Raw genomic sequence first — 22,074 nt, 5'->3', positions numbered from 1 at the left:
ATTAAAAGAGATTTTTAATTAAAACTAAAATGTATTAAAAAAGAATGAACAGCTAGTTCCAGAGGACACTCAGCTCCCACTAGGTCAGTGGTTCAGGAGAATTCCCAGTTGCTTAATGACATTAATCAGCTTTTTGTCTTTTTGATTCCTTCTGTCAAGGAAAGTCATGCCTTGAAGACTCAGGAGAGGTCTGAGGTGGTGGAAAAACACAAGCAGAATTCCCAGGATTGGGGGGGGGGGGGGGGGCGGGGGGCGGGGTATTACTGAGGTCATGAGGAATTGGAGACACTTAGATTTTAGAGTCCTCTACAGAGTGAAGCAGGATTCTGTTGGACTATTGAGGTCACAGAACAGCAGCTTTCCCACTCCTCACTCGTGGGAAAGGAAAACCCTTCATAGAGCCCAGATTCCACCTTCACTGCTACTTAAACACCCCAGGGAAGAATGAGTTTCACATTCCTCATAGCCCAACTATCTGGTGACGAAGTCCATCTGACTAGTTAAGCCAAGGTCAAGTCCAAGATCTTTCTAAGAAACAGCTCTAAGGTAGGCTACTGAAAGCTTGACAGGCACGCACATGCCCCCTCCCACCCCACCAGGCACAGAATGCAGGAGAAACCAAGTACTATTATTTTGTAATTAGCTAGGGTTCCAAGAAACAAGCAGGTCATAGACCTAGAGTTATGAGGTTTGGAGGTAAAAATGAAGAGGATCACAGGAAATAGTCATCACTTCTCACCCCCATGACTTCCCATCTGCCACTCCTGGAGAACAGAATGACTGTAACTTAAGACACCTAGATCCCCACAGCTTTTGCCTTTGGATTGGGTGAGTCATGGAGAGCTCTCTTCATGGGCAAGCCAGCTTGACATAGGAGTGGCTAAATCCAGTTGACGGGGCTGAGAGTTACACGGTTTAGGATTCTTTAGGACCCTTTTTTCTTTTATAACCCTGTAAGTGGCTCAGGAGTCACTGTTGTGGCTCTAAAAGCTGCTCCCACCTCTGAGGTAGGAGGGCTGCCAGAAGTCCTGCTTCTTCAGGGCCTCTGGAAAAAACACCTGAAGGCTGGATACGAGGCACAACTGGGAAACCTGCTCAGCTGAAAGTTCAAGGGACCCCAGAGAGCCCCTGTATTCCCAGTATTCTGCAAGATGCCCTTTAAACCCTGCAGAGAACTCAGGGGAGGAGATTCTCCAGCTGTTATCTCATGAGTAAATAGACAATGTTTGTTCATTTAATCAACACATCACCCTTTTCTTCCTGCCTCCCTGAGAGAGCACTTGCCATTCATCCAAAAGCTTTGCTTCCTGTCAGCCTGGTCCAGCACCAACCCCCCCCGCCCACCAGTGCCAGCCTTGCCTTGCTGCCTGCTCTTGGAGAAGCTCTTAAAAGAGCTTGGGATAGCAGCTTCTTTAATATGTCCAGAAGCTCTTGTCAACCCTGGTACCATTCCTAAAGATCCTAAAGCCAGGAAATTCCTTCCTTGTGGGGAGGAAGAACATGGGGGATATGGCTGCTTCCACAGATGTAGCACAGAGGTGCTAGAGGGAGAACTGTTTTGGAAGGCAGTCAGGACTAGGGAGAGGAGCTGCTGTCCCTCCATCATCAGCCCTAAAGTTTTACCTAAGTGACCGGAAAAGTGAACTGAAAGTAATCAGTGTGGAAAAGCAGTACAAGTAAAGGCTAATGGATCCCTAGGACCTGGCTGAGAGTCAGGCAGCAGGGAGACTTGGCTATAAACATCTCCCTGGCAGTAGGACACAAACCCATTGGAGTTTGGGACTCTCTTTTAATAAATGAGGATAGGAGATGAAAGTATTAATAATAGTAAGAAGAGAGGGAGAGAAAGGGGTTCTTCCTGTTCTGAGTCATGATCAGCCTGCCATTGGACCTGATCCTTTCAATGCCTGGTCCAAGAAGGAAGCCTGGCCTCTCTTCTAAGAGAGAAGGTAAAGCAGCTCTGACAACTGTGGCTCATGCCTCCTGTAACTGATCCATCTCCAGGGCATGTCTGCCCAGCTCTCGGCCTCCCACACTGTGGAGCTCCTGGGCCACATCTGATGTCCAGTTAGCAAGCAGGTCACTAAAGTCAGGTGTGCTGGTGTTGAGGAGACATAAAGAGCTGGGAGCTGGCTCCTTCCAGAAGGACTGTGGCAGCTTCCTTTTGTGCATTGGGGTGATATGGCCATACTTCTTTTCAAGCCTCAGCCTCCTGCTGTCAGACACCCTCTGCCTAGCATATTGACAGAGCCCATATTCAAAGAGCTCAACCAGAGGCCCGAGCTTCTGAGACCTATCTTTGCTGGAGATGAACCTGGCCTGGCAATCGAAGCCCCTGGGGAAACCAACAATGTCAGTGTCCTCATTCTCCTGGTCCCCACTCTGGACAATTTGCATCAAATCTGCATAGTAGAGCTCCCTTGCCGATTTGCCAGGTGGGCGGCTGTCCTCATAAATATTGCAGGCATCTGGATCATCTTCTTTTGTCTTCTGGCCAAAGTACTTCTGTATGTCGCAGCTGATGAGCTCAGAGAAACGGAGGAGTTGCAAAGTCATCTCGGTGCTACTTGGGCTTGGCCTGACAGGACCCTTCACTAGCTCCTGGTTTGACCTCTGGCATCCTGGACTGCTGTCTGCCAGCTCCAGGTCTTCTATCTGTTTTTCCCTATCTTCCTCCTCTTCACCATCTTCTTCCTCCTCCTCAGAGGTTTCAGGGAAGTCTGGGTCTCGGTGGCCAGTGGTAGCTAAGAATGGCTGGTGGAAGGGAGCCTGCAGTCTAAAGTCACATAAATTTCTGATCACTCCAGCAGCCATCTCTTCTCTTGAGCCTAGGAGTCTTCCAAGGCAGCAGATGTTATCTGATTAGTAAGAGAAGGCAGGGGAAGAAAAATAGAGGCTGAGTCGATAGGTTTGACAAGGTCATGTTTGAGCAAGTCAGTTCCTTGCCCTATCTCTGCATCTTTATTCAGGCAGTTTCCCTTAGAATCCCTCCATCTCTGTCCATCAAATTCAACCCATCCTTCAAGACCCAGTTCAAATGATAACTTCTCCATGACCAGAAACAAGATGTATGATTCATTTTGGCCTTCCCTTTCCTCACTGCCATCACTTCCCCACCTCACCACCCCAACTACTTGCTCTCATGGTCTAGCTTCAATTCAACATGCATTCACAGAGCATGGGGACACTAGAAGAGAGAAAAATTTTATTTTTATTTCATAAAGTCCCTTGCTCTCATAGAGCTTACAGCATGGCAAGGGACATAGAAACAAACACACATTTCTATGATACAAAAGCTATACAAGAAAGCACATGCTTAAATGCTAACGTAAGTAGAACATCAGAGGAAGAAAAGAGTTGTGTTGGCTTGAGTGGTCAGCAAAGTCTTCCCAAAGGAGGTGGAATTTGAGCGGGGCACTAATGGATGAATAAGATTTGGAAAAAGGGAAGGAATAGGCCTTCTAACCTAGGGATGAAGTAAGAGTAGAAGTGCAAAGCCAGAATTAAGGATGATCTATTGTGAGAATAGTAATAAAACTACTCAGAGTGGACCAAGGGGATTCATGGTGGGGAATAGTAGGAGATAAGTTGAGGAAAGATTATGAGTCCCAGGCTGAGGATTTTATCCCATAGGAAATGGAAAGCCTGTGAAAGTTATCAGGTCAGGGAATGACATGATGCATGAAAGCAGTGTTTTCGAAGACTGGTCTGGGCAGTGTACACAGGATAGACCAGTGTGGGGAGAGTCATGAGGCAGTTAAATAATCTTTCTCAGGAATTTCAGGCTCTCAGTCCTAAAAGGAACCTTAGAGATAATATAGTAAACCTTATTCTTATCTGAAATGGGTAAAAGAAGGTTGAATACATACACATAGTTTGTTGTAGAAATGTTAAACTCAACAGAGAAACAACTGGGGACAGGGAGGGGTGTGGTGAAGAGGAAGGATGATTTGGAGTTTAGTCATGAGAAACAAACTTTCTGATCCTGAAAGAGGAATTATAAGGAGGAGAAGGGAAGGAAAAGAATTTGGATTGTTGTTCAGTTATGTCTGATTCTTTGTGACTCCATTTGGGGTTTTCTTGGCGTAGATACTGGAGTGGTTTGCCATTTCCTTCTCCAGCTCATTTTATAGATCAGGAAACTGAGGCAACCAGGGTTAAGTGACTTGCCAAGGGTCACATAGTGATTTTCTGAGGCCAGATTTGAACTCAGAAAGAGGAGTCTTCCTGACTCCAACCTCAGCCCTCTATCCACTGTGCCACCTAGCTGCCCCTGGGCCTCTTAGACAATTGGGGAATGGCTAGACAAATTGTGATTTACATATGTAATAGAATGTTATTGCATCATGAGAAATGATGAAAGAAATTAGTTCAGAGACTAGTGGGTGGTATGAACAGAAGAAGAGTGAAGTAAACAGAAACAAAATAATTTATACAAGGATAGCAACCTTGTAGAGAAAAATAACTTTGAAAAACTTAAAAACTCTAATTAATGCCATGAACAGCCATGTCTCCAGAGCAGCCATGGTGACATATGTTATACCTCCTGACTGCCTCCTGACCAGTAATAGACATGAGGTGCAGTGACATACATTTTTAGACATGGTCACTATGTGGCTTCATTTTACTTGACTATGCTAATTTGTTACAAGGGTGTTTTTTTTTCCCCGTCTCAGTTTTTAAGTAGGGTGTGAAGGTTAGGTAAAAGGAGTCAGCAACTGTGATTGAAAAAAAAAAAAGAGGGTCATTGTAACATTTTTAAAAAATATATAGAAGATAACATAAGGAAATTCAGAAGAAGGCAGAGACAAGCAGGAAAGCTTTGAAATAAGAAAAATGTTATGTGTTTTAAAAAACAGGCAGAATGAAATGGAGATTCACAGTTTCATATAAAATCCTCCTTTTAGGTTCTGCTGTGTGTAAGGAAATGCTTTGTTGTTCAAATTCAAATAGGGATGGAGGAGGGGATGGAGAAAGGGAGAAAGAAATTTGGATGTCAAAATCTTATAAAAGTGAAAGTTGAAAACTGAAGTAAACAAACAAACAAAAAAGAAAAGGAAAAAACAAAATTTTAAAAATATTTGTAAAACTGTGATCTTCTAGTCCAGTCCCTTTATTTTATAGAGGAATGCTCTATAAAAAACCGTGTAATAATTGACAAGTCATTTAGCTTCTCTGAACCTCAGTTTCCTCAAATGTTTCCTCAGTTTCCTCAAAATGAGGATAACAACACCTGGGGGACCCACCTCACAGAGGTGTCATGAGGGCCAAATGAGATAATGTGTATAAAGCACCAATCAAATCTTAGTGGATTCTACCTATTCATTATTAAAGAAAGTAGGAAAAAACTGTACAGGTAGGTAACTGACTGATCTTGAGAAACAAGATTGGGAGAAGTCAAGGTGTTGTGCCCTATGCCTGGGAGAAGGATGGTACCACTGACAAATGGGTAAATTAGGAAAAGGGCTTGGTATGGGGAGAGGGTGATGAGTCCAATTTATCAAACAGGAATATTGAAGAGGCAAGTGAAGACACAGATCTGGAGCTTGGATGAGAAGTTAAGTCTGAATATATTGATTTGTTTTGCTTGACTGTATTTACTCATTACGAGGGTGGCTTCTGTTGGGGAGAGGAAGCCATTAGGAAATGACAGTAATATAAAACAAAAAGAAAAGGGCATCAGTAAAACGTTATTGTTTTTTTAAATTGAGAGCCTATCTTATGTGTGACATTGCTTGAAATACAAAAAATTAATATGGCCCATGCCCTCTAGGCATTTAGAACCTAGTGAGAGCTAACATTAAAAATATGATGTGATCTGTCCTTGGCCCTGAGCTATTTAGTGGGGTTTTGTTTTGGAGGGGGGAAGGCAGGGCAATTGGGGTTAAGTGACTTGCCCAAGGTCACACAGCTAGTAAGTGTGTCAAGTGTCTGGGGCCAGATTTGAACTCAGGTCCTCCTGACTCCTGGGCCAGTGCCCTACTCTGCACCACCTAGCTGCCTTGGGTTTTTTTTAACTCAATAATTCTATGATCCTATGACTTGGTTGAATATAAATGAAATATGAATTCTTTAGGGGAAGAGACCTCTTGCTTTTGTGTCTTTTGCGCCTATAGCAGAATGCCTGGTGTGAGGGAGGTGCTTAAACAAATGCTACATGAATGGATGGGTGGTTGGATGAATGGATACAAAATTTAAGGCTAGAGAGAAAGACAGAAAGAGATAGAAGCAGAGAGGGATTTTATGGTCATCTGGTTTTTTTTGAGTGTTTGGGAGCATCCCCTTCACCACGTAATGGTTTTATGGCATCAAAATAAATGACATTTATGGCCCTTCAATAAAGAGAGTCCCTGTGACATCTGCCCAGGATAAAAAGGACACTGAAGAAGCTTTGAACAGACTTGAATTTGACAATAAAGGACTTTCAACCATTCCTTTTTGTCAATGGAATACTTGCATATTGGGAGCAGCTCCCTGTCTGTTTCTGGGAGTTCCTAAAATCTGAAAATTCCACACAAAACCCCGAAGAGCTGAAAATATACCAGAAGCCATAGGCAGCTGCTAGCTACCATTTCTAGGTTGGTGATGGTTTAGCGGGACAAAATGGTTTAGAATATGGAGGGACTTGGGCCCTCGGAGGGGTACTGTGTTTTCTTTTTATTTTACCCTCCTCTTTATTCCCAAAGTTCACTTTGGCTCTATTATTTTTTACTTCCATTTGGGTTCACTGCCTGCTTCTCTTTGTGGTGTGGGATAAGAAGTCAACAGTTACAGCTGATGTTTATTTAGAGGGGACTCTGGCAGCAATCTTTCTCATGGTTGATACATTGTTGAAATATTTAGATATATCTTTGCATTATTTGTTATTCTGTTAATAAATTCTATTGCCTGCAACATTAGCATTGATCTTCGAAAACTTAGTTTGATATTGCTACAGTAACAATACCCAAAATCTCCATGAGACAGGCTATTTAAATTATGGTTACATAAGTAAGCAAGCACATAAAGTAAATACAATATAAATACAAAGTAATCTTAAGAGTGAGAGAGCATTAACAACTAGGAACATCAGGAAGGGCCCATAGGAGGTGTCACTTGAGCCATGCCTTGGAAGAAGCTAGAGATTTTATGAGGCATGAGGGGAAGTACATGCTGGACATGAGGGGCTGCTTGTGCAAAGGTTCATAGGAGGAAGATGAAAATGTCATGTATAGGGAACTGGAGCCAGTTTTACTGGAAAGGAGAATTTGCAAAGGAAAAAAAACAATGAACTAAGCCTGGGAAGGTGGATGGGAACCAGATTGTGAAAGGCTTTAAAATTAATTCTAAGGAATTTGCGTTTTATCCTGAGGTAGTAAGGAATCCTTGAAGATTTTTAAGTATCAAGATGACTTGGGAATATTTGTGTCCTATTCGGGGTCTCATTGTCCCAGTTTATTGGCAGGAGGAAAACTAGTTCCATTCCCACCTTCCTGGTTATGAGAATAAGAGAAGATTATCGCATCAGTGGAAAAGTACAGTCAACTTATTGTCCTGATCAGCATCATTCCATAATCATTCCATTCACTCATTAGATCCAGATTCAACTGTACCATCACAAAACTCCACTGGAATATCTCTCATCCAATTTCTCAAAGCACAGCTCAGGTCCCACCTCTTATACAGACCTTTCCTGTGTGCCCTAGTTAGCAGTGCGCTCTCTCTCTCTCTCCCTCCCTCCCTCCCTCCCCCCTCCCTTTCTTCCTGTCTCCCTCTCTCTCCCTCTCCCTGTCTCCCTCTCTCTCCCTCCTTCTTCCCTCCACCTTCCCCTCCCTCCCTCCTTCTTCCTCTCCTCCACAAGTTATATATTTATTTACTTCTCCAAGTAGATGTTGTGCTATGGAATATAACCTCTCAGTAGACTGTAACCTCCCCAAAGGCAAAGTCTGTTTTGTTAGTTGGCCCATGATAAAGCTTGGTGAATTTAATTTAGTTTGCCACACTGCTTCTATGGTACTAAGTCTCCCTCCACCTCCTCCTTGCAATGTAGTAAGCCTAGCATTCTGTTTCTCTGGATTCAATGACTATGGAAAGAGCATTGACTTTGAAACTGAAGAAGCTTGGTTCAGATCCCACTTCCAACACTACATGCGTGACCTCGCCTAAGTTACTTCTTGGGGTTGGATTAGGGGGCCTTTGAGTTCTTTATGATTATATAAGTAATAAATGTTGTTTTAGGTACCCTGAGCACATGGGAGTTAGGTTTTGTTGGACTCACAGGGCAAGATAGGATTATGTTAGTCAATTACTACAAAACACTCAGACTGTGCACCAGTACAGTCAGGTTATCAGTGAACTGGAAGGAATGGAGTTCTAGAGCCTATTCTTTGCTCTATTCTGACAAGAACTAGAGATAAAATAACAATAGCAAGATTAATTTAATGCTCATTTTAAAAAAAGAAGTTCCATATATGTCTCTCTCTCTCTCTCTCTCTCTCTCTCTATATATATATATATATATATATAAATATATAATATATATATAATATATATATGTATGTATCTATATATCTTGGGGCCCCTGCGGATTTAGTCCCTGTCATTTCCACTGGGCAATAAGAATTGATATTCACCTAGACAAAATATAAAATTCATTTGGAGGAACCAAAAAAAAATCAAGGAAACAATGAAAAAAGTATGGTGGAAGGGAGCTAAGCAATCCAGTCCTCAGATAATATTATAAAGCAATATTCATTAAAACTATTTGATATTGGTTAAAAAATAGAAAAGTAGATAAGAGGAACTGATGAGACAAGGAAGAAAAATCCAGTATTCAATTAAACCTGAAAATATAAATGATCTCCGGAAGAACTTCCTACCTAGTGAGAATTGTTTGAAAACTGGAAGCAACCTGGAAGAATTTAGACTAACATCTTATTTAGCAAAATAAATTCATAATGGAAAGATGACCTGAATATTAAAGGTCACATCTCTCTCTCACACACACACACACACACACACACACACACACACACACACACACACAAAGAAGAGAACCAGATCAGGTATCTTTCATAGCTATGGTTAAGGGGTGACTTCTTAATCAAGGGGTAATGGCAATAATGAAAGATGGAATAGATAATTTCAATTACATGAAGTTGAAAAGCTTTTGAATGAACAAAATTCAGTAGCTTGGGGATAAAGTCTTTTTATCAAGTATCTCTGAGGACTTAATTTATAAAATAGATAGACAACAGAATTATGTGAGACCAAAAGCCATTCTCTAATAGGTAAATAGTCAAAAAGTATGAACTAATAGTTCTCAAAAGAACCAAAAACTGCCAACCTCCAGATAAAGACAATTCTTCAAGTCACTAGATAATAAATGTAAATCAAAACAACTCTGAAGTTTTACCTCGGATCCAGCAAGTTGGCAAAGATTACAAAAGATCAGAAAAGTCACCACTGGAAGATCTGTAGGAAAACTGGCACACTAATGGAGTTATAAATTGGTCCAACCATCCAAGGAAGCCTAGAAAAATGTAAGCTGAGAGACTAATGTCTTCTTCCTTTGCACCAGAGATCTCAATGCAAAGTATATTCCCCAAAGAGGTCAGTGATGAAATGAAAGGTCTCACATGTACCAAAATTTTTATGGCTGCATATTTTGTATTAATAAAAAAAGCCTAGAAACAAAAAAGATGCCCATTGATGGGCAAATGGCTACATAGCTTGGCATGTGAATATAGTGGAATACTACTATCCTGTAAGAAATAGTGAATATGATGAATACAGAGAAGTATGGAAAGACATGAACTGATGCAAATCAAAGTAAGCTAAAGTAAGAAAACAGCATGCATAATGATTATAACAATGTAAATGGAAAGAACAACAAAACCAAATTTGAATACTATGAAATTATCATAACTAAGTCTGGTCCCAAAGAAGAGGTGTAGGATGGCACCGCCCCATCCTTCTTTGCAGAAGTGAGAGGACTATGGGTGTGAACCGCTTCATATGGTCAGAGTATGTTACTGAGTTGGTTAGTTTTACTGAACTATTCCCCCCTCTTTTTTAGTTTTGGAAGGGGACATGGGAGGAAGACCTTGAAAAATGTAGGTGATGTAAAAACAAATTATCAATAAAAATTATTTTTAAAAAATTATGCCCATAAAATTATCCCTGAAGTCCATAGTTACCTAAAGTGCCTTTGGAATCCTCAAAGAATTTCCAATGGTAGAATTTGCATTTTTTAAAAATGAGGATTAAAAAGAGAGAAAACCAATCTCCTCTTCCTTTTGTCCCCTCCAGCTTGACACCCACCTCAGCTCAGTGGGTGCAAGAGAAATTCTAGCCTGCTGTTATCTGCAGCCTTCCATCTTGCCAAAGGATGAGCAAGAAGCTCAGACAGTGTGTCTGGGAGGGCTTGAGCCCTTTCAAAGTCATCAGAAATCAGCTGCCTCCCAAAGCTTCTTTTTGGAAGGTGATACAGGGACTGGTTGGGTAAGGACCATGGCAAGGATGGCTTGAGACAGCATGATTGCAGCAATGGCATGCTTAATGTGGAGTCTAAAGATCTGAGTTCAAATCCATTCTCTACCACTTACTATATTATTAGGCAAGTTCCTTCTTTCCCCCTACAGGTTCTTAGTTTTCTCTTCTACAAAATGTGGGGGGTAGGATTAGGGGAACTCTTAGGGTTCTTGCTGTTCTTTGATTTTATGAAGATAAAAAGGTCCCAGATTAGAGGGAAGAGATGCTCCAGCACTGAGCAATGGAGCAGATTTCAAAGGATTCAAACTCTCAAAGCATTCAAATCTCTGTGCTCATTGCAAGATTAAATAGGTGCTCCAGATTCACCTTCCCCTCTTTGGAGAATTCCGTGGTGCCCAGCCTACAGCCAGGGTGGTTGGCACTTCCTTCTATGAGTTAGTGTAATGAAAAGAGTGCTGAACTTGGAAAACTTGGTTTACATCCTGGCTCCAGCACTTACTGGCTTGGGTGATTCTGGGCAAATTTCACCTCTCTGAGTCTCAGTTTCCTCACTTATAAGTTGGGGTAATACTTCTTGCACCATAGACTTTACCAAACCATTGTGAGGAAACCTTACAGTGCTCTATAAGGAGGTTTTGTCCCCATTTTTTATAGTTTATTATTTTTAATAGTTCAGAGTCAAGTGAGCTTCCTAAGATCCTCCTAGTGAGCCAGAGCCCCTGTCTTTTGTTCTTGCAAAGTTAAAGTTCCTTTATGCTCATCATGGCCTGAAAGGGAGGGGGTTAGGGTTAGAGGTATTGTTTCCATTTCCCTAACAAAATGAGGATCCCCCAGGCTATAGGAAAACACTCCTACCTTCTTTTTTATACCTTATGCCTTATACCTTTCTTAAAGTTATGCCAAACATTTGTCTAGCCTGCTCGATCATGAGTTAGGTGGTGGAGAGACTGGGCTGAGGGTCCTGGTTTTTGGCTTCCCAATCTTACATACTTTTTGTTCATCCCAGCTGCTTCAGTGAACTAACTATCCAGAGACTGAGGTACCCCCGAGGTGGTGGGGAGGGAGAAGGAAAGTCAGACCTGGGTGACAGCTAGAATAGGGTTAGCACCTGAAGCCAGATGGACTTGTTGAATCTCTCTGTCATTCCTTCCAACAGACTGAGTCTGGGGAGAGGCAGAGTCCTCAGCTCCAGAAGTGGGCAATACAAGAACTGTATTGTAGGATTTCCTGGTGATGTTTGAGACTTATTTAAATAAGTGATAGCTAGGGGATACAATGGATTGAACACTGGGGCTGGAGTCAGGAAAATCTGAGATCGAAGCCTGTCTTAGATACTTACTAGCAGTGTGACCCTGGACAAGTCACTTAATCTCTGTCTGCCTCAGTTTCCTCATCTGTAAAATGAATATAATAATAGCACCTACCTCTCAGAGTGGTTGTAAGGATAAAATGAGAAAATATTAATAAACTGCTTTGCAAGCCTTTAAGTGCTATCTATTATGTATCTATATCTATGCTGGCTATTATTTTTAGCTACTAAATAGCCTGAAAGAAAACCTCTCACATTTCTTTCCTTTGAGATTTTGAGTTCTTTTTAAAAGGGAAATGGCACACACACATACATGCACACACACACACGATTGACATACAATATAATCCAAATAAAACCTGTGGAACAAAGAAAAATAAAGGATAAAACATATTTAAAAGTCTCACATAAATACAACCTAAGATGCTAATGTATCTAAAAAATCATTTATGAAACTTTGCCTTTCAAACCTTATAACCTATACAATCAAAATTATTTTTAAAAAATCTACTGCTACATGGAAGCTTTTACTGCCTGGTTTTAAATGAAAATGAAAACCTTGAAATGGTCTTGAAGTAGCACAATACTTTCCATTTCATTCTTTTCATAGAATCCTGGTGCTGTTAGGGGCCTTAGAGATATAATACCTTTTATATTAGGAGTTCTTAACTGGGGAGTCCATAGATTTCAGGGGCTCGATAAACTTGGATGGGGGAAAATTACATATTTATTTCAATGTAATTGGTTTCTTTGTAATTTTATATATTTTATTTATGCAATAACATGATTCCGAGAAGGGGTCCCTAAGCTTTATAAAATTGCCAAAAAGAGTCCATGACACGAGAAAGATTAAGATCCTCTGTTTTATATTAAGATTCTAGGGAGATCATACAACATGAAAACGTTTGAAGAAACTGAGGATATTTAGTCTAGAGAAAAAAAGATTAAGGGGACATCATTGCAGTCTTCAAGTATCTGGGGGTTTTGATGTGGAAGGGAGTTTAGGCTTCTACTTAGCCCTAGAAGGTCAGACTGGGACCAACAGGGGGAAATTGCAGATAGGCAAATTTGCACTCAATATAAAGAAAAACCTGCTAACAATTTGAACTGTCCAAAATTGAAGTGAGCTGCCTTGGGAGGTAGTGAGTTCTTCATCATTGGATTTCTCCAAGCAAAGGATATATAACGATTTGTCAGTGAAATTATAAAGGAGATCCTTGTTTTCAGGGAAGGGTTGGGCTAGATCAGCTTTGGAGGACCTTTCAAGGTCTGAGAGTCTATGGTTCTGTGGTTCTACCTACTTATGAATTAAGAAGAATGGTTCACATCTGGGAAATCTCATTCAAGTCTCAACATTGGCAGTAAGGGGGGCTGGGAATGTAGAATCAGGACTGCAGTTGTCTGTAGCCTATGCCCTTGGAAAGAACAGTCTGGGCCAACCTGATGTGGGCCTTGATGGATATTAGTGGGTTGATCTGGGACTAACTTTCAGGCACAAACCATCAATGCATGACTATTCTGGGCTGACACCTAGTCACCGATGAATTTCCATTCACTGCATAGGTTTATAGCTGTACTCAACCAACTGCTGTGTATCTTGTTGTGGGAATAACCCCTCTTAGAGAGTCAAGGTTTGCCCTGCCTCATATCTCAAAAATCCCATTGCCCTTACTTTGAGGGAGCATGCCTCATTAGGTCCAGGGAATAGGATGCTTTCTTCTTTTGGCCAAGTCTATGTATCTTGATCTTTTATGTCTTGTGGTCTCTTCAAGTCCATATATCTCCCATCCCTGCCCCCAACTTCTGCTGTCCAGAAATAGAAATGATTCCAACACTAGGATTCTATGATTAATAACTAACAGAGATTAAGGAAGAACATGACTGAGGATTTTAGATTTCAATTGGAAGGGATCTTAGAAATAGTAGGATCATAGCTCTAAAACTGGAAAGGTCCAAATCCCTTAGTTTAATTGATGTAGACTTTGAGGTCCAGTGTTACCCAAGGATAATTGGGTAGTAAAGTCACAATTTGAACCCAGGTCTTCTGACTTCAAATCCAGTGCTCTTTGTGTTATAAAATACTGCGCCCCGTCCCCCACATGCTTTTACAGATTCAGAAGTTGAGTCAAACCTTGGTACCCCAATTTTATAGATTCAGAAACTAAGGCCCAAAGAGGGGAAGGTATTTGTCCAAGGTCCCATGGGAAGCAATTTAAATCAAATCCTCTGATTCCAAGTATATTCTCTTTCTATTTCAGGTCCCCTTGGGTGCCATACAGAGGAAAGACTGAACACCAGATAGACATTTATCCTTATTCCCCCAGAAAGCAGAGGGTGTTTATATATGTATTGAAGGGGAAAGGGAGAGGGAGATACCTTTTGGTCCCTGTACCTCCACCCCCTTCAGCTCCACAATATAGGTACGCAATATCGTAAACAACCTCCAACCTCATTCTGTTGGAGTTGGGTGTCAGGAGATCCCATTGCTCAGCACAGAATAAACAATCATAGCCGATTTCAAGGCCTAGGAGGAGGTGGAAATGGCTCGCCTTCCCTTCCCATCCCTCTTCTTTCTGGGGCCCTCAGGAACTCTTACCTTCAGGGACCAGGCAAGGCTCCCCCAGGTCTTCCTCTGAATGCAGCAGCCTTCCACCTGTGGCTGAAGTATTTATAGTCAGCCCCAGCACTGGCGGCTGACAAATATTTGGTGGCTGTATTGTCATAGTAGACTTGGCAAACAGAGCCTGAGTTTGCTTTGGCGCCCAGCAACCGGGGAACACTACAGCAAAGAAACCCGTGTGGGCGGAAGATAGGGTTCACCTTAATGGCTGGCCTGCCAGGGGACCTTCGAGTGTTGTCCCTGTCCCGCCGCCTGTTAAAACTCCAGCTCCAGCTGCACAGCTGCCTGGCACACTTGTCCCGAGGGCCCTTATCTCCCCTTCTGATTGGAGCCTGAATCAAGCTTGGTCAAATAGGTGTAAAATTAAATTTCATGCTATTTTGACTCCTGGAGTAGGCCTCCTCCAAAGGACATAAGCTTATCCAGGCTCTCTGTGTAAACAGACAGACAGAGCTTCCTGGGCTCTGGACCAACCCAGCCAGGCGAAAAAGAGCTGGAGGTTTGCCTTCCTTGCCTAGCAGAAGCCCCTGCCTAACTTTGGAACCTCAGAACATGCTTCCCTCCCCTGCCTGGGCTTCCCAGGATTGAAGGGTGAGGGAAACTGAATCCCTCCTCCCTGCCAACTGTCCTGACCTAATTCACTGCCAGCCCACAGGGGGCTTCCCTATATTTAAGGGGTTGGCTTCTTGGTAAGAATTTCATTGTGGACTGATGCATTGAGGAGCATGAATCCTGTTCTGGACCTTAGGGCCCATGGAAGAAGACTGACCACATCCAGGTGTGCTCCTCTTCACGTCCTTGAAATGTCATGATTATCATTATCATCCTTTCGTCATTGCTGAACTGCAGACTTATTTCCACATGAATTCAAGCTCTTTGCCTCCCTAATCCCTACTCTTTTTTGTTCTGAGCATTCATAGGATTTGATCTGATCTAACCTCATTTTACAGATGAGGAAACTGAGGCTCCAGAATGGTGCAAGACACACTTAGTAAGTGGAAGAGCTGAGATTTGAATGCATCTCTTGATTCTAAATCCTGTGTTCTTTCATGTATTTAATGACAATTCTTCCCCACCTTGGGCCTGAAGGCAACTTGGACACAGGAACTTACAGCAAGGGTGAGGAACCTGTAGCCTCGAGACAACATATGGCCCTATATATAAGTCCTTGGGTGCAGTCTTTTGACTGAGTCCAAGTTTTATAGAACAAATAAGGAAATTAATTCTGTGAAGTTTGGACTCAGTCAAAGGGCCACACTTGAGGACCTAGAGGGACACATGTAGCCTCAAGGCCATAGGTACCCCACCCCTGGACTAGAGTATAAGAGAAATGAGGTCTGAATTTTTAGTTTTGGGAATAATCTACATTGAGAAAACAGTTTTTAAGCCGAGAAGATCATCAACAGCGTGTTCAGGACAGAGATGTAGAAGTACTACCAAGAAGAAAGTACTGTCACGAAAATGCAAAAAGAGAGGGTATCTAGGAGGAAGGACACCAGATAAATGAAGGTTAGAGCCACATGTTTTGTTTTGGTCACTATACATTGGAATGATATGAAGAATCCAAACTTCACAGAACAAATCTCCTTAATAAAAGAATTTGTTCTGTAAAACTTAGACTAAGTCAAAAAGCCGTACTTGAGGATCTAGAGGGCCACATGTGGCCTTGGGGCCACAGGTTTCCCACCCTTGACTAGAGTTTCAAGTGTGCCTGGGGGAACTCCACTGTGGCCAGCCCTTTTGAATATGTATTCAGTACCTACTAAGTACAAAATATTAGGTTAGATTCTGGGGACACACACACACACACACAAACAATCCCAGACCCCAGTCAATCAACAAGCATTTAATAAAGCATTGTGCTAGGCACTGGGGACACTGAAGCAAGAATGAAATAGTCCCTGTTCTTGAGAAGCTGAAATTCTATTGGAGGAGATTTGTGAACAATAAAATACATACAAATAAATGTAAGGTAAAGACATATAACAAAGTGCGGGCATCAAAATGGCTTCATTTAGAAAGTAGCATTCAAGCTGAGATTTAAATGAAATTAATGGGTTCTAAGAAGTGCAAGAGAAGAAGGACTGTATTCTAGTCATGGGGGGGTGGGGTGGCCTCTGCAAAGGCACCCAGACAGGTGATAGAATGTCGTATCTAAGGAACAGTAAGAAGGTCAGCTTAAATAGAGAAAAGAGAGTGTGAAAGGGAATAATGTGTAATAAAGCTAAGAAGGTAAATTGGAATCAGGTTGTGAAGGGCTCTGAATGCCAAATAGACTAGTTAGTATTTTATCCTAGAGGTAAAAGGGAGCTCCTGGAGTTCCTGAGTAGGGAACTGATGTGGTCAGACCTGTCATTTGGGAATCTCAATTTGGCAGCTGTATTGAGGATGGATTGGAGAGGAGAGAGACTTAAGGCATGGAGACCAAGTGAGAGATAATTATTAGAATAATTCAAGCAAAAGGTAATGAGGGTTTAATGGAGGGTGGTGGCCATGTGAGTGAAGAGGAAGAGATGTTTGTGAAGATAGGTTGTGGGGGCAGAATTAACAATCCTTATCAACTGATTAGACATATTGGGTGAGGTAGAGTGAGGAGTAGATGATGACTCTAAAGTTGCAAACCTGGGTGCCTGGAAGAATGGAGGTAGCCCCAGTAGAAATAGGGGAGTTTGGAAGAGAGGCAGGTCTTGGGAGAAAGGATAGTGAGCTCTGTTTTTAGAAGGTTCAGATTAAGATGACTAAAAAAGATGAATTTCAAAATGTCCAAAAGGAAGTTGTTTGTGCTAGACTGGAGCTCAGGTGAAAGACTAGGGCAGAATCTATAGATCTGGAGTTTAGCCTGATAGGAGGTAAGAATTTTGAGGGACTGAAATGATGAGGGAGTGCATTCTAATCTATCTCTGTACATCAATATTCAAATGCTGTTTAGAAACTAGGTGGTTGTAACAGCAAGCACCCTGGCACATCCAGGATGTGCATAGTTTCTTTGATCTGCTTTTAAAGGAAAGATAGAGTTTAAAGGAGTCAACAATCTTACTTTAATTACATTTACTAGTTCAGGGGAAAGATCAGCACCCTGAACGTAGAGGAAATACAAGCAGAGAAAATACAAGCAGAGAAATTAGCATGAAGACCAACAGACAGAGCTCCAGCTGTCTGAACAAGGTAATACAACCACCTACATACACCACCAGATTGGGGAAGCACAGATACATGAGTAGTTGGAGAGCTCTGAACAAGTAGCTACTCAGAATCCCACCCAGGGAATCAAAAGGTCCTTCTCAAAAGTGAACCCCCAAAGCAAAATACCAACCTCAGAATATATGTGTGTGTATATATATATACATATATATAATATATATATATATATATATATATATATATATATATACACACCTCTCAAAGCCAAAAGGCATCACAACCCTTGTGACTCAGTGCCTAATTAGCTTAGTACCAAAAGGTGTGGAAGCCTTCCTGCAAGCAAGCTTCCCCTAAGAAAGCTTCCCTTAACCAAATCTCCCCCTAAGCAAGCTCCTCCTTAGGCAAGTTCCTCCCCCAATGGGCTCTATGTGACTCAGGGTGTATCACAACTGTGATTGAATACGTGGTCATAGAGACCTATTAACAGACAGGGAAGATCTTCCTATTCCATTAACATTACATTGGTATAGTGAATGGAACCCAAAGACCTGAGTTCAATTTCAGACTTAGATATTCATTAGCTATCTGAACCTGGGCAAGTCACTTAGCCTCTATCTGCCTCAATTTCTTTAGTTGTAAAATGGGATAGTAGTAGCACCTATCTCCCAGAGTTGTTGTAAGGATAAAATGAGATAAGTATTTGCAAAGCACTTAGCACAATGCCTCTCTCATAAGTAGGTGCTTTATAAATGCTTGTTTCCTCCATTCCTTTCTCCCTGTTTCCTCTGCTTCATCTGCATAGCCCTCCATCCTGGTCCTGTTCTCAAAAGAAGCAACACATAGACTGACAGCAGTTAGAGCAATTTGACCTGTCTACCTAGAAATCTAAAAATCAAACTACTTAAACAGAAATTAGAAAAGTAACTTTACACATGGGTTGAACATTACATTACAGAACAGATTCAGCTTTGGAATTAGCTTCTGATCAATTTAGGAAAAGAGGAGAGCGAATGTAAAAGAGATAGTACATCACAGTATGGTACCCATTCTCCTACATGGAAAGTCAGGAGCCACCATCCCATTCTGATCACTGAAAGCAAAAGCAGTTGCAACATCCAGAGCTCTGGTGATGGCCCCATTGGCTACTGCCCCCCAGGATGCTAAAGCTCAATACTCTATTTCCTCACTAGCTTGAATTAGTTCATCACTCCTCTTACTGCTGCTACAACCAATTACTTCTGCCACTGCCAATTATCAATCATTACTTCTGCCCCAGTCAATAGCTCCTCTGGCTCAACAGCCAATGAGGGGATTACTTTGTTGTTTCAAAGTGCCCACCTCCTTTAGCAATGAGCCACCACTTGACCAGAGGCAGCCAGGCTCTGAACACTCCTCCCTGTCGGTAGAGGACCATCTCAAAAGCCAGTCATTTACCAATTAAGCACAGATCTTTGTGCCTAACTATTGTGCTTGACTACCTGGGACTTGTAAATCACAAATAAAATTCTCACCATTTAAAATCTGGAATATATTGGCTAGGATTAGTTGGCTTTTTACAATTTAATTCTGCTTGCTCTATCTGGTCAAACTTAAGTTTATAGAACCACAGCATGTTGCCCCAGGAAAAGCACTGAATTTGGAGCCAAATGACCTTGGTTCAATGCCTGGTTCTTCTGCTTGCTATCTGTGGGTGATATTGGGTAAATCACTAAGCCCCTTTTGGTCTCAGTTTCCTTGCCTACCTGTATAATGAATTAGATGACCTTTAAAATCCCCAGCTAGGTGGCAGAGTGAATAGAGTGTCTGGCCTAAAGTCAGGAAGACTCATTTTTGTGAGTCTTCTCACAATCTGGCCTCAGACCCTTACTAGCTGTGTGACCCTGGGCAAGTAATTTAATGCTCATGGCCTCAATTCCTCATCTGTAAAATGGGCTTGAGAAGGAAATGGCAAGCCACTCCAGTTATCTTTGCCAAGAAATCCCCAAATGGGGTCACAAAGAGTCAGACACAACTGAACAACAAAACCCATTCCAACTCTAGATGAATCCTCTTCTATAAAGCTACCTTCCCCACTGCCCACCCCTTTCCAAGCCATGTTCTGTTACAGGCAGCTCAGTACTGGTCAGAAAGGCAACAGTTGCCAATACCTTGCCATTGGGAGCCCTAGTCCTTCTCTTGTCATGTTAATTTGATGCACCTTGACTCAATTCAATTTATTTATTAACTATCCCAGAGCATGGAAGTAGAACCAGAAAGAGAGCAACAAGTGAATGATTTTGGCTTAAATACCCAAATGAGATCTGTGATCTCATCAATAGGCATTTCACTACAACTATACAAAACTTATTCATGGCTGCCTGTTCTGTATGATTCTTGCCCATGTCCTCCCACAAATCTTCCACTTAAGTCACCCAGTATGCTAGGGGGACAAGGTTTCCTCTCCTCCTGATATGGAGAAGTTCCAGGTAGAACATATGAATTGACCACTTTTTATCATATGATCCTCTACATCTTATTTTTCCTTTTAAAATTGTTTTCTCCTCCTCCTTCATTATTATGAACTTAACAAAAATGCCCATCTGATTTTTCAATTTCCAGACTACTTTTTCATCTTCACCCCAGTGGACTCTCTTATTCTGGCAATGCCTTCAATCCTGCAGTCTCCTCCTCCAATTAGTGAATTCTTCCCCAGTACTTCTAATTGAGGAAGTACTCTTTTCAGTGATGTTTACTTCTGATCCAACTAACTAGCCCTAATTCTACAGATTTTCTTTTCTTTTCTCTTTCTTTCTTCCTTCCTTCCTTCCTTCCTTTCCTTCTTTCTTTCTTTCCTCCTTTCTTTTTTCCTCTTTCTTTCCTTCCTTTCTTCCTCCCTCCCTCCCTTCCTTCCTTTCTTCCTTCCATCCTTCCTTTCTTCCTTCCTTCCTTCCTTCCTCCCTCCTTCCCTCCCTCTCTCTCTCTCTCTCTCTCTTGCTCTCTCTCTCGCTCTCTCTCACTCTCTCTCGCTCTTGCTCTTGCTCTCTCTCTCTGTCTCGTTCCCATTATCATGTTCCCCCTAAGTCTTCTCTTCTCCAACCTAAACATCCCCAGTCCAATTCATCCTTTAGGCAATGTTCATATGAAAAGGTTTACTACCCTCTCAGTTGCCCTTCTCTGAGAAATCTCAACATCCTTTAAAAATTGTGTTCTCCCCCACCCCAAAACACAATACTCTAGGCATGATCTGAACAGCATAGAGAATAACAGGGCTATCAGCTCCCTTATTTTGGATACTTTAGGTTTTTTAATGCTGTTTGTTCTTACATTGTAGTCATTTTCTGATATTACCCGCTCCCCATCCACACACACAATGAACTCTCACTTTAAATAGAAAAACAGTTAAGTAAAACTAATTGACACAACTACATCAACTTACAACATAGATAACATTCTATAGCTGTAAGATCTGGACAGGATGGAGTGAATTTTAATGGTGGACATCTAGTTCCTGAGTAACTAAAGACAGAGGGAAGTTCTAAATGTAGAACAGTGGAGAAAAGAGTGTGCCAACTCCTCATCCTAGCCTCACGTCAAAAGATGTGAGGGGGCAGCTAGGTGGCAAAGTGGATAAAACACCAGCCCTGGAGTCAGGAGGACCTGATTTCAAATCCAGTCTCAGGTACTTGACACTTTACTAGCTGTTTGACCCTGGGCAAGTCACTTTAGCCCGTTGCCAAGAAAGGGGGGGGGGGCGCGGAGAGAGGAAAGAGAGAGAGAGAGAGAGAGAGAGAGAGAGAGCGCCAGCCAGCCTTGGAGAAGGAACCAAAAGATAATGAATGAGTGGATGAATTAAAAAGCATTTATTAAGCCCTTACTATGTACCAAGCAATATGCTAAGTATTGGGAAAACAAATAGAAAAAAAAGTCACACAGTCCCTGCCATCAAAGAGCTCATACTCTAAATGAGGGAGGAAACATGTAGAAGCTGCAAACTGCTACAGACCAGGCACTATGAGTAGTGGGTACTCAAAGCTGCCAAGGCATTATTCATTATCCCCCCATTTGCAGGTAGGACTCTGGAAGATGGGATAGAAAGGTGGAAGGGAATCTTCCTCGTAGGTGATATCATCAGCTTCCATCATCTCAATGATCATCTCTATACAGATAACTCCCAGATCTGAATAACTAATCCTCTCTCCAGAGCCTTAATCCCCCATTGTCCACTGCTTTCAGGATATCTCCACCTGGATGTCTCATGGGCATCTCAAATTCAGTATATCCAAAACCGCACTCATTGCTTTCCTACCTAAATCCGTGCTTACTCCTAATGTTTCTATTTCTATCTAGGACCTCACCATTCTCTGAAGTTACCCAGGTTCATAATCTCTAAGACATTCTTGACTCTTCATCTTCCCTCAACTGCCATAGCCAGTCAGTTGCCAAGTCTTGCTATTGCTACCTCCACAACATTCATTCTTTCTGCTTACACAGTTAACACTATGTTCAGGCCTCTTACTTAATTATTAGGATAGCCTCTTACTCAATTATACTT

The 22,074-nt window shown here is 41.8% G+C and overlaps 1 protein-coding gene across 1 annotated transcript; it reads right to left on the bottom strand.

Annotated features, from left to right (window-relative positions):
• Positions 1-1,788: 1,788 nt before the first annotated feature.
• PERCC1 (proline and glutamate rich with coiled coil 1) lies at positions 1,789-14,448 on the bottom strand. Its single transcript, XM_036739255.1, has 2 exons — positions 14,379-14,448; positions 1,789-2,858 (listed from the first exon to the last, which is right to left on the bottom strand). The coding sequence occupies exon 2, from the start codon at positions 2,812-2,814 to the stop codon at positions 1,975-1,977; it is 840 nt and encodes a 279-aa protein (XP_036595150.1). The 5' UTR covers positions 2,815-2,858; positions 14,379-14,448; the 3' UTR covers positions 1,789-1,974.
• Between the last annotated feature and the right edge of the window lie 7,626 nt (positions 14,449-22,074).

Source organism: Trichosurus vulpecula, chromosome 9, assembly GCF_011100635.1.
Source record: "Trichosurus vulpecula isolate mTriVul1 chromosome 9, mTriVul1.pri, whole genome shotgun sequence".
Classification (NCBI taxonomy): domain Eukaryota; kingdom Metazoa; phylum Chordata; class Mammalia; order Diprotodontia; family Phalangeridae; genus Trichosurus; species Trichosurus vulpecula.
This window is presented reverse-complemented; position numbering and strand designations above follow the sequence as displayed.

What these genes read in the sequence shown, in the direction of transcription:
- PERCC1 (XM_036739255.1), bottom strand. Translation starts at nt 2,814, where the DNA reads ATGGCTGCTGGAGTGATCAGAAATTTATGTGACTTTAGACTGCAGGCT.